This window comes from Diceros bicornis, chromosome 8, assembly GCF_020826845.1.
Source record: "Diceros bicornis minor isolate mBicDic1 chromosome 8, mDicBic1.mat.cur, whole genome shotgun sequence".
Lineage (NCBI taxonomy): Eukaryota > Metazoa > Chordata > Mammalia > Perissodactyla > Rhinocerotidae > Diceros > Diceros bicornis.
The window spans coordinates 67,495,255-67,508,004 of record NC_080747.1 but is presented as its reverse complement, the minus strand read 5'-3'; the positions used below and the strand labels follow the sequence as shown (position 1 = coordinate 67,508,004).

The window sequence follows — 12,750 nt, the reverse complement described above, 5'->3', positions numbered from 1 at the left end:
CTGCATGGTTCCATCTGGTGGCAGGTAGGTGTCACTGCAGTCTTTTCACAGGAGCAAGAAGTCTCAGAAAAGGGTCAGGCTTGCAGTACTTGGGTCTGATGAGTCAAAGATTTTCATAGCCAGCAGCAATCTGGAGATGGCAGGTTTCAAATGTTGGATCCAATAACTTTTAGTACATTTAGGGCATCTGAGCTGTCAAAAGCATAACATAAGTGTTACTGTTTGGTTGTAACTTATTGTTATAAGAAGAATGATGAAAATAATTTCCATAGAATGAGATAACTTTGGTTTTCTGTTACTGTCTGAATAAACTTGTGACTAATTAAAATTTCTGTTTCTTCTCCTTGGTGTAGCTTATCAACCAGCCCAGCCGTATTCCTTCGGAACAGGGGGGTCAGCAATGTATCGACCTCAGCAGCCTGTTGCTCCTTCTGCTTCCAACGCTTACCCTAACACCCCTTACATACCTTCTGCTTCTTCCTATTCTGGGCAGTCTCAGCTGTACACAGCACAGCACCAGGTCTCTCCACCTCCCTCCAGCCCTGCTGCTTCTTTCCCTCCTCCCTCTTCCTCTGGAGCATCCTTCCAGCATGGCGGACCAGGAGCTCCACCATCATCTTCAGCTTATGCACTGCCTCCTGGAACAACAGGTACACTGCCTGCTGCCAGTGAGCTGCCTGCATCCCAAAGAACAGGTCTGCGCTTGAAAGAGATTTGGTTTGGCTCCCTCCTTTATTTTTCATGAACACATGGGTGGATAGAGGGGAATTATTTCCAGCTGTTTGTAAACTGGGTAATGTGAGGTGTTGATTGAGCTTTTATAACAAATTCTAAAACTATTTCTAAAAGGGTGATTCTCCCATAATGAACTTTAACTGCTGAATAAGGAAAGCTTTAGAGCATCAAAAGGGTAAGAGTTTATAATCTGCCAATGAACTTAGAATAAGTGGTAAGAAATTAATTAGCAAGGTAAGTGGTGTTTGGAACCAGATTTAATTGACACTTTTTTTTACTAGAGCTAAACTATGCTCTATGTTGTTACTGAGAAGTTTTCACTTTTTACAATTGTGCCTTAAACTCATTCATGGAGATTAAACTGTACAGGGTCTTAATGAGGTTGTACAAATTTTATAATTATGTTTATTTGTAAAACTGAATAGGGATCTCAGTATGCTTATCTAAAGGAAAAAAGTGAGAGACAGCAGAAAGTCAGTGTACAGTAGTGCAGTGATTCTCCATTTAGGGTAATACCACCCTCTCAAACATTTTGGAAATTTCTAGTTTTTTTGTTGTTTTTTGTTTTTTGTCAAGTGGTGTAGTTATGCCTGAAATTTTCTAATTAAAATCCTAATTTTAGGGCCAGCCCTGTGGTGTAGCAGTTAAGTGCGCGCACTCTGCTGCTGGCGGCCCGGGTTCGGATCCCAGGTGCACAGCGACACACCGCTTGTCAGGCCATGCTGTGGCAGCGTCCCATATAAAGTGGAGGAAAATGGGCACGGATATTAGCTCAGGGCCAGTCTTCCTCAACAACAAAATAAAAGAGGAGGATTGGCATGAATGTTAGCTCAGGGCTGATCTTCCCCCCACACACACATACAAACACACACTAAATAAATAAATATAAAATCCTAATTTTAAATTATTTTTATAGTGAAATACACGTTTTATAAATTCTTTTCCTCTCTCATGTTAGACCATTGGAGCATTATACTAATTTTTTATGGGTAGTTTATGTTATCTGATTTTCATTTTGGGATCGTAAAGGGTCCTCAAAAGGATGCGTTATGAAAAGGGATCAGTGAATCAGGGTTAAGAACCATTAGCATAGTGGTTAAGACAGGCTTTGGAATTAGACTTCTTGGGTTTGTATCCCAGCTTCACTACTTTATAGTTATGTGACCTTGAGTTGAGTAAGTTACTTAACATCTTTAAGCCTCAGTTTCCTCAGAATAATAGTAGTACCTACTCATAAGCTTATGAAAAGGATTGAATGCATTAATACTTTAAAAGTGTTTAGGGACAGTGACTGCAAAGTTAGCTGTGATTACATAAAATCTCACTCAGAATTAGAGCTCTGTGCCTTTAGGTGTTTGAACATAGTTTCCCTGTCAGATTATAACTGATGGTTTTGAACTAGAGGGGCAAAAGGTGAGTGAGTCTTGCTTTGCTCCTAATACTGAAGGTGCTTCTGGGGATTCCAGTATATATCTTTCTCCTTTTATGTGCTAAGCAGTAGCTTTAATTACTGAAAACAGTTGTCATAAAATAGTATCTATTGAAAGTATTCCTTTCTAATAAAGTCTTATGCATCCAGAATTATACACGTATGTCCTCCTCTCTTTGATATATAATATTAAAGCACAAAGTATCAAAAATCACACACATAGACACAATATGTTTCACCCTTTAGTGCACAGATAAAATTTCTATAATTTTCAATACATATACTTCAGTAGGTTGATAGAGAGGAGTGCTAATTCAGTTGTTCAAAAAAGAGTTCAAAAAATTACCTTTTAAAACCTGAATCAAGGGGCCAGCCCGGTGGCGCAGTGGTTAAGTGCACGCGCTCCGCTTCGGTGGCCCGGGATTAGTGGGTTCGGATCCCGGGTGCGCACCGACGCACCACTTGTCAAGCCATGCTGTGGCGGCGTCCCATATAAAGTAGAGAAAGATGGGCTCGGATGTTAGGCGAGTCTTCCTCAGCAAAAAAGAGGAGGGTTGGCACCGGATGGTAGCTCAAGACTGATCTTCCTCACAAAAAAAAATAATGAAAAAAAAATAAAACTTGAGTGAAGACAGTATCTGAATAGTTGGGTAATAGAGTTCTTGAGTGAGAGATGGGTTCAAAGCCCCCCTTAAAAAGTGGTGCAGGGAATCGAAGTGAATTTCATTTATTGAACATACATTGGACGTGTTCCAGCACTTGCCATATATTTTCTTATTTAATTCTCACAACCGTGAGAAATAGGAATAATTATTTTTTTTAAAAATTGACTGAGGAAACTTGCGTTTTCTAGGAGTTTTATAACGTTGTCATGCTTGCACAGTCATAGTCTCCAAGTTGAGATACAAACCCAAGTCTCTCAGTCTTCAAAGCCCATGTTCGTCCTTCTGTACCAGATAGTTTAGTCCTGATGTGATAGAAATAGCTATCAGTGTTGGAATTACAAAAATCATTTAGCAACACTATTTTAGGGACTGGTTACTTCATCATCTAAGTTAAATATTTGCATGGGTATTTTCTTCTCCCTAAGTAAAAGTGCATTTGGCCATGAGATAACGTCTTTGACTATATACAAAGTCAGAATGTTGTAACCTGGCTGAGAAACAGAGTGACTAATAGGAAGAAGAAGCCAAACAAACATTTTTCAATATTCAGCATGCACTAAGCTAGCTGCTTTGTTACCTCTTGCATGTTAATAGTCCCCTGCACTTAACAGTTACAGCTTTACATATTTTATTTTTTGATTTCCTAAAAATTTTGCTTAGGTTATACAAATAATTGTGGCTGGAAATTTTATCTTTGTTCTAATGTGTCTTAGATCATATGGTTCTCTGTAGGACTTGGAAATTCCGCTTGTCCAGCGTATAATTCTTGACAGACACTAGGATTTTTAAGCCTTCTAGCTGTTAGTGAACCGCAAAATTATGTGCCCATGGCTTAGAGAAACTAATGTTGCAATCATCAAAACATTCAGTAAAGTCTTAATGAGTACCTGTTCAGTCTATATCAGAATTATTCCAGACAGAAGTAGGAGGCAGAAAAGGACAGTACATTTCTGATGATCAGCACATAGCTTTGCTGTAAGTTTGCACATAAAATTTGCATTTGGGCCAAATTTTGGAAAGCCTTAAATGCCAGGGTAAGAAGTTTATACTTCATACAGTAAGAAGAGAAATTCTCATGAAGGAGTTTGAACTGCTGAGAGGCATCGTCAGAGTGGTACCTGCAGGAGGTTAATCTGGACGTTCTACCAAATAGACTGTGGGCAGCATGGCGCAACCAGAGGCAAGGCAAACAGGCCCTTGCCCAGTTCTCGAGATAAAGTGGGAACAGCCTGAGTTACGATAGTGCCGTGTTGTTTCAGTGGTGGCAGCACAGAAAGCAGGAAGTTTGTTTGCCCTGTTTTACTGTCTAGGATAAGTAGGATACTGCCTGTCACTTTTTGTTTTTTTTTTTTGGTCTGTCGTTTAATGGGTGCTTATTACTAAGGGAGAGCCCTTTCAAATAATGAAGGCCCTAGAATTTTACTCAAAAAGATTGTTTTCTGATAAAACGAACTTCAAGCTATCCTGAAGCTCTCTTTGAGTGAACATTGATTTTGTTAAACAATGGAAAATTTGATTTAGGTAGATAGTCTTGTGCTTCTTCACATAGAAGAGTCTTGAAGGGGCATAATATTGCATATTTTCGGGCCGGCCCCGTGGCTTAGCGGTTAAGTGCATGCCCTCGGCTACTGGTGGCCTGGGTTCGGATCCCGGGCGCGCGTTGATGCACCGCTTCTCCGGCCATGCTGAGGCCACGTCCCACATACAGCAACTAGAAGGATGTGCAACTATGACATACAACTATCTACTGGGGCTTTGGAGAAAAAAAAAAGGAGGATTGGCAATAGATGTTAGCTCAGAGCCGGTCTTCCTCAGCAAAAAGAGGAGGATTAGCACAGATGTTAGCTCAGGGCTGATCTTCCTCACACACACAAAAAATATTGCATATTTTCATGAAACAGTGTTGTGAAAAAAATTTTTTGAATTTTCATAAACATTCTTCTGGTCAAATTATAAGTACCTGGTTTTAACCTTTTAACTAAAGGAAAGGAGCATGATAGCTTTCCTTCCTTTTCTTCGGAAAATTCTGTTTTATCTCATGTCATTGGAAAATGACCTCAAGGATTCATGTCTTTCTAAATTTTAATTTTTAATTTTGTGACCCTTTTTTTCCCAATGTGACATGCTAGGCCTATGGGGGAAAGGAGAGGTATATGGTTGACAAGGATGCTCTATTCTCTCCATCTCAAATTATCTTCTAACCAAAGTCTCCATACCATCGGCACTAATATTTTTCTGTGAATCCACTGAAAAGTGTCTTAGCCAGTGCATACATCCTATCATTATGCTCCTGCAAGAATACCTACGAAGGTTCCCAGTGAGAAGTGGGATTCAAGTAAGGATGGTATACAGCTCCACTCCTGCATATGAGACCAAGCAGTTCCCTCTCCTTCCCCAAAGACCCTGTGGAGAACTAATCCCAACACTAAGGTGGATAAGGGTCTCCAGTATGTAGTGACATACCATATTCAGTTTTTAAATTAATTTTCCTTTGATTTTTATTAATTTTTCACTGTAGGTTTTTGAAAGACTCCAAATAGCATAAAGAATAAATTTAAAATTATCTGTAATTATGACACCCAAATATAACCACTAATAATTTAGGTTTATTTATTCACTTCATACACGTATATACATACATATATGTATTTTTGTATGTATGCTTGTATTAAAAGAACTTTTTAATGTGGTAAAATATACATAATATAAAATTTACCATTTTAACCATTTTTAAGTGTATACTTAAACCTTTATTTATTTGTTTATTTTCCCCCAAAGCCCCAGTAGATAGTTGTATGTCATAGCTGCACATCCTTCTAGTTGCTGTATGTGGGATACGGCCTCAGCATGGCCAGAGAAGCAGTGCGTCGGTGCGCGCCCGGGATCCAAACCCGGGCCGCCAGCAGCAGAGCACGCGCACTTAACCGCTAAGCCACGGGGCTGGCCCTAAGTGTATACTTAAACCTTAAGTACATTCACATTGTTGTACAACCATCATCAGTATCTATCTCCAGAACTTTTTCATCATCCCAAACTGAAATTATGTACCCTTTAAATCACTCCCCATTCCTCCCCATCCTAGGTAACCACTATTCTACCTTCTGTCTATATATATTTGACTATTCTAGGTACCTAATAGAAGTAGAATCATACAATATTTGTCCTTTTGTGACTGGCTTATTTCAGTGTCTTCAAGATTCATCCATGATGTAGCATGTATCAGAATTTCTTTCCTTTTTAAGGCTGAAAAATATTCCACTATATATATGTGTGTGTGTATACCACATTTTGTTTATCCATTCGTCTGCACATGGACATTTTGGCTATTGCGAATAATGCCGCTATGAACACAGGTATACAAATATCTGTTCGAGTCCTTGCTTTCAGTTCTTTTGGGTATAAACCAGAAGTGGAATTGCTGGATTAAATAGTAATTCAATGTTTAATTTTTTGAAGAGCCACCATACTGTTTTCCACAGTGGCTACACCATTTTACATTCTCACCAGCAGTGCACAAGGGTTCCAGTTTCTCCACATCCACACCAACACTTGTTTTCCGTTTTTTTGATTCTAGCCATTCTAATGGATGTGAAGTGGTATCTCGTTGTGTGCATGCATTTTTAAAGAATTGAGATCATAATGCACACACATAATTTTACATCTTACTTTTTTTCTTAATATTATGCCATGAGCCATTTTTCCATGCCCTTTAAAGTCATGTCATGTTTTAAAAAGAGTAAAGAGTTTCATCGCCATTTTATAGTTTTTTGAAACAGTAAAAAAGATAATCTCCTCTTTACAGTTTTATGAAAAAATTATGTCCAAGATTAAACTATGCTGTGTTGATTTTTTTTAAATGTTGAACGAGAGTATCATTTTGCACTTCTCTAATGAACCTCCATAATACTGTCTCTTGTAGATATTCATGTTCTTTATGAATATCTTGCTTTACCTAATGTTGCTATTAAAGTATATCTCTATAAAGTAGAGGTCAATTTAATTGTGTTTTTAAAAATTCATATTTCAACAGTCAATTTAAAGACAAATGCAAAAAGGTTGAAAGACATTAGAATTACAGCTGAAACAAAACTGCATTAAATTAAGAAGGGATTTGAACAAGGGTTATCTGGGCTGAAATAAAACAAATGGCTGAATACATTGCATGGTTGAAGTTAGCAGGAGTCAGTTAGGCATATATTTTGGGGAGAACTTTGATTATTGTACAACTGTTACTCTCTCTTCAGCAGACACCCCCACCCTCAAGTTATGCAGGCTAGCCAACTGGCTCTGTGTTCCTGTTGAGAATCTTTTGTTTCTGATTAGATTCAGTTTCACTCTGCAACTTTGAATTTGATTTGATTTCATTATAACTTTGGTGTCATCTTACTAAAGGGTGGTATGAAGTTGCTCTGCAAAATTTTTTGTGTTGCTAATAGTTTGTGAAATCAGGATACCCTCTTAGGCTTTAATACCCAGGGCTTAAGTCACTCCCATGAGGCTAGAGGAAAAACTGCCCTCATCTTCTGCTCCTGCCTCTCATGGGGCAGGGGAGGAGGGCATGTTGTTGAGACCACTCCTTGAAAAAAAGGGTCAAGGCCAAGGTATTTCCACTGCTTTTAGGTTTGTAATATATTGGCCCCCTCAGCCCAGAAGGTGAATTGTGGTGCTGGAGAATTCATCAGTAGTTGCAAATCAGGTCAATCCTCTGTCATAACGCACACACAATGACTCCCAGGGTTTTATTAACTATAGTCCTATGAGGGCATATCTTACATGGGGAGTTAGGTTGTAAAGTCATCATTTAAGGCAAAAATAGGAAATCACTTATAGTCAATTATCCTTGATCACTCCTTTCTTCAGTTAAGCCCTCGATGAAGAAGTTGGCTTGTGTTTAGGAGCTATATTGTGTGAAAACATCTATCCATGAACTCCACACAGTGAGATTTCAAGCTGTGGGATTACCTCTCCCACCTTGTACTTTCTCTGGGGTATGTGCTTCTTGAGTAGAGCTCAAATTGAATTGAACTCACTAATTAACTGCTATATTCTTTAGGTTTATCTCTCCCCAAGTGAAGAGAGTTGGGTTTCTGTAGGTTATATGTGCGTATGATGTACCTCCACTGCATGCTTTTGATTTGAGGCTGGGCCAGGCCTGACCCTGAATATCTGACAATTTTGGAATTGCTGTGTTAGTTTTCTGCTTTCTTTCCTCTTGCCCACTGCCAGAAACTTCAGTTCTTTCAAGAGAAATAGTGATTTCTGGAGTACTTGTGCTGAACAGTCTACAGATCTGTTTATTCTTACAGAAAAGACTATGTGAGATGGTTACATATTTATTAGGCCTGTTCTCATTTGTACTAGTATTCATGGTGTGACCCCAGAAATTACAGTTTGTCCAGAATGCAGACCCTCGGGGCCTCCCAAATCCAGCAATAAAGTGGCACCACCTTGTTAAGATTTCCTGACATGCTTATCTTTAACACGTGCAGTGCTGAAGTCTGCAGGACAGTGTAGAAATCCTCCCATTTCTCTTTAGATCCCTACTACTTAAAGAGGGTTTTGACCAGCAGCATTGTCATGACCTGGGAGCTAGCTGGAACGATAGAACCTCAGGCCCTAGACTATACCTAGTGAACTGAAATCTGCATTTTATCAAGATCCTCAGGTGATGTGGATTCACAGCTTTAAATAATAGTAAAATGGACACGTTAGTTATAGTATGTTAGGAAGTGCTCTCCCTTCAGTGGTATTACTGAGCTTCATTGATCAATAGTAGAAAAAGAATCCATGCAAACAGGGAAATGTTATTTTAAATAGGAAGAAATAAAATTTTCTCTTCAGAGACAGCTAGCTTAGAGAGAAAAGTGATGTTTAAGAGCTTATTGCATCTGACACAACTTAAATAAATTTGCTTTACCCAAAAAGTGATTGTGGTCTTAATTAGATAGAAGACATTTCATGTGACTCGATTTAAAAGTGCATTTTATTCCCTTTTATAAAATTAGTTCATTCTTTCTGGGGGTTGATGGATGAAGAAGAAACAATTACAAAATTAGAAGTAGAGTTTAGAATGTCTTTGTTGTTAATACTGTTTAAGTGACTTTTACATTTTGTCTACAGAAAATCAGACTATGCAAGACCAGGCACCTATATTGGAAGGTGAATTGGTTATAAAATATATACTTTTGGAAATCTTTGGATCATTGAATACAATTAATGAATGAAGATTCACAATAATGCATGTGATCTTTAAAGCTGATGATAATCCTAAATCTGATCAGTATCATTTTTTAATTTGACTTCTTAATTGAATCAAATCTTAGAACTGATTGGGGTAGGGGGGAAGGGCAAAATAGGTAAAGGGGATAAGAGGTACAAACTTCCAGTCATAAAGTAAATAAGTCATGGGGATGTAATGTACAGCATCAGGAATATAGTCAATAATAACATAAACGTCCTATGATGACAGATGGTAATTAGTCTTATCAGCGTGATCATTTTATAATATAAATAAATGTCGAATCACTATGTTGTACACCTGAAACTTCAATTTAAAAAAAAAAAGTCTTAGAACTGATTGAATTAACATGGTGACACAAATGGCTTTAAATCATAAAAATCATCTATTTTATATAGCATTAAGACGACTATATCAAGATTATCTGAGATACGAGTAAGATTAGAAGGTAATGGGAGAGATTTGAATGATTCATCTATGTATGACCAGAACTTTAAGAATTTGGTAAGCAGATAGCAGCCTGTGGTTTAAGATTTTGTTATTAGCTCTTGAGTGTTTTGAGGCTCATTTGGCATTCTATCTCCTAGTAAACTCGTAGAAAATTAATTCTATTTTTAAAATCAAGGCAAATGAATATATGCTGGTTAGGAGAAGATCTTGTTTTTAAAAAAGTTTCTAGGGGCCGGCCTGGTGGCATAGTGGTTAAGTTTGCGCACTCCGCTTCAGCAGCCCAGGGTTTGCATGTTTGGATCCCGGGTGCAGACCTACACACTGCTCATCAAGCCATGCTGTGGCGACATACAAAATAGAGGAAGATTGGCACAGATGTTAGCTCAGGGCCAATCTTCCTCACCAAAAAAAGAAGTTTCTATGACATTATGTATGAATCACAAGTTCTTTGGTTTGCTAAGCAATTTTGTGGTATAATATCGTGGATAGCAATAAAACAAATAGGTAAAATACTGAAAGAATGTTTAATTTGTTGAAAGAGGAGTAATTTTTTGTCTTTACGTATACAAATACACAAAACTCAATGAAATGTAAAATAATTGTGACTTAGAAATTATCCTATTTCTGGCATGTTTTATTCCTTTTTTCTTTAAAGATACTGGCATTAAGGTACTTAATGAATTCTGCTACTCATGTCCGTTTCTCACTTTGAGATGACAGTTTTTGTTTGTTTTTTTGTTTTTTAGAGGAAATTTACTAAACTTGACTAGTTTAATTTTATATTGGCCACCAGCCTAGGATTTTTTTTTATGGCATTAAAAAAATCTTATCAGATATTTGAATGCCTTTTTCTACTTTATAAGTAATTCTTAAGGCAAAGCTGATAAAAATTACTGATGTTGTGTAGTTAGGGTGTGTTTTTTTAACAGTGTTTGTACCATTCGGATAATTTGCTTTTGCTGACTTGCTCTCTTGGGAAATAGGAGGTCGCTACTTTTATTCTTTTTTCTATGTTGAATAATCAGAACCCTTTTTTTAGCAGACTCAAGTGATTTATTTTTTCTTTATTCGGAGAGAACTGTTAACTGATCTTTGAAGGTTATACACCGGTATAGATGTAAAGACTTCACTATCCTTAAATTTAGCACAGCTTTCACTTTAAATGGAAATATTGTCAAAGTATCTTGCCTACTAAACCAACGCCTTGTGATTGTTATAGATAATGAGTTTGAGAATCCAGGGCTTACATAGAGATCCCCACAGCTCAGCTGGTAAAAGTTTTGTGATAGTTATCTGAGGGTTAAGGCAGAATTTGGAGGTATTATGTGATAGATATAATTTAGTTTTCTTTTTTCAGGATTCTTAAGGGAAATGTCCTCTATTATCTGTTATAGGTCCTCAGAATGGTTGGAATGATCCTCCAGCTTTGAACAGAATACCCAAGAAGAAGAAGGTACTAGAAAAAGATGTCCATCCAGTTGTCTACAAATGTTCTGTTAATCATGTAGCCACCTGGAGCACACCACACTTCACTGATCTTTTTAAAGGCAAAACTTACTGACTGATAGGTTTAAAGTGTATTTCAACTTGCATCTTCTAATCCATGAAGGGAAGGAAAGAAAATAGAAAACAGTATGGTGGTATGTATTAAACCCCTTTTAGAAGGCAAGATGTAAATTCCCAACAGGTCTCTTTCAGATTAGGAAACAAAATTTCAGGCTTCTTAAATGATTTTTTTTTAGGAGTTACTTTGGTCTTTGGGTTCCAACAGTAATCATGAATTTGGTAATTATGTTGTAGACTATTTTTGTCTATCACATATAATATGAATGAAGAAATAGCCTTGTAGCTGAGCATTGTTTACCTGTCAGTAACTGTTGAGAGCTATTAGAACACAAAATAAGGTTCTTCTTTCCTTCTTTCTCCCCAAGCCATTTTCTACTTTTTTTTTTAAACTACTAGTGATCTCCTTCCCTGAAATATAGTGAGAGGCCATAACATTAAATTAGGAGACACTAAATGAGCAAGAAAACCTAAAATTTAGGTTAGTAATAATCAGAAACAATCTACTACAGTCACGCGCTACATAACAACGTTTTGGCCAACGACAGACCACATATATCACAGTGGTCCCATAAAATTAGTACCATATAGCCTAGGTGTGTAGTAGGCTGTACCCTCTAGATTTGTGTAAGTGTACTCTGTGATGTTCACACAATGACAAAATTTCCTAACGACACATTTCTCAGAAGGTATGCCCGTTGTTAAGTGACACATGACTGTACTTTTAGTGTGATTGAATTCATAGGTAATATGTACCTAGTGCTCTAGGAAAAGAGTATTACATCCTGATCACGTTAAACACGCACACATTTAACATATCAGTGCCCTGTATTTGTGGATATAATTCTCCACCTTTGACATCCTCTTTCAAAAACACATAGTTTTGGCTCCCCATTATGGGAGTAAGTGTAGAAGGCAGAGGTGAAACTGAGAGGTCCAGGTTTGAGCTCCCCATGCCTTTTAGCCAGATCAGCTCTACTTTTATGTTTTACTCTAGAAATTTATGTGAAAAAATCATTTGAAAAAAGTATTCTACTACTATTAAAAAAAAATTATTTAACTAAGGAATAGTCTAATTCCCTTATTTAAAGCTGAGGAAATGTTATCAGTTTTTTTCTTACTCTTGGTGTCTTATTTCCGTCTTCTAAAAGATGCCTGAAAACTTTATGCCTCCTGTTCCCATCACATCGCCAATCATGAATCCCTTGGGTGACCCCCAGTCACAGATGCTGCAGCAACAACCTTCAGCTCCAGTACCACTGTCAAGCCAAGCTTCATTTCCACAGCCACATCTTCCAGGTGGACAGCCCTTCCATGGCATACAGCAACCCCTTGGTCAACCAGGCACATCACCATCCTTCTCAAAGCCCAATATCGAAGGTGCTCCAGGGGCTCCTATTGGAAATACCATCCAGGTAACAGTAAATCTGGAAGTGGAATGGGGAGATGGCTCTATTTCAGTACATTTTTTTAATGTGTTAACTTTTATGGTTATACCTTTACTAACCAACATGTAAATTTGGTTTCAATTTAGACAATCTAAATAAAAAATAGTAACCCTTTTTTTAAGTTTGATTATGTATGTATATTATTTTTCAATTAAATGACCATATACAAACTTTCTAGAAGAGGTGTATATATTTGCTAGTGTATATTTACAATAACTTGGC

At 37.5% G+C, this 12,750-nt stretch overlaps 1 protein-coding gene across 14 annotated transcripts in view; it reads left to right on the top strand.

Moving 5' to 3' along the window:
* The window catches only part of SEC31A (SEC31 homolog A, COPII coat complex component), a 69,554-nt gene that overhangs the window by 47,962 nt on the left and 8,842 nt on the right, over positions 1-12,750 (top strand). For 5 of the 14 annotated variants that reach the window (XM_058547381.1, XM_058547375.1, XM_058547377.1 and 2 more), the window contains 4 exons: positions 354-695; positions 8,950-8,988; positions 10,912-10,970; positions 12,232-12,495. In XM_058547381.1, the coding sequence (XP_058403364.1) occupies positions 354-695; positions 8,950-8,988; positions 10,912-10,970; positions 12,232-12,495 (704 nt within the window). Of the gene's footprint in view, positions 1-353; positions 696-8,949; positions 8,989-9,465; positions 9,565-10,911; positions 10,971-12,231; positions 12,496-12,750 lie in introns of those variants that run through there. The other 9 variants (XM_058547383.1, XM_058547379.1, XM_058547380.1 and 6 more) reach the window with 4 other exon arrangements.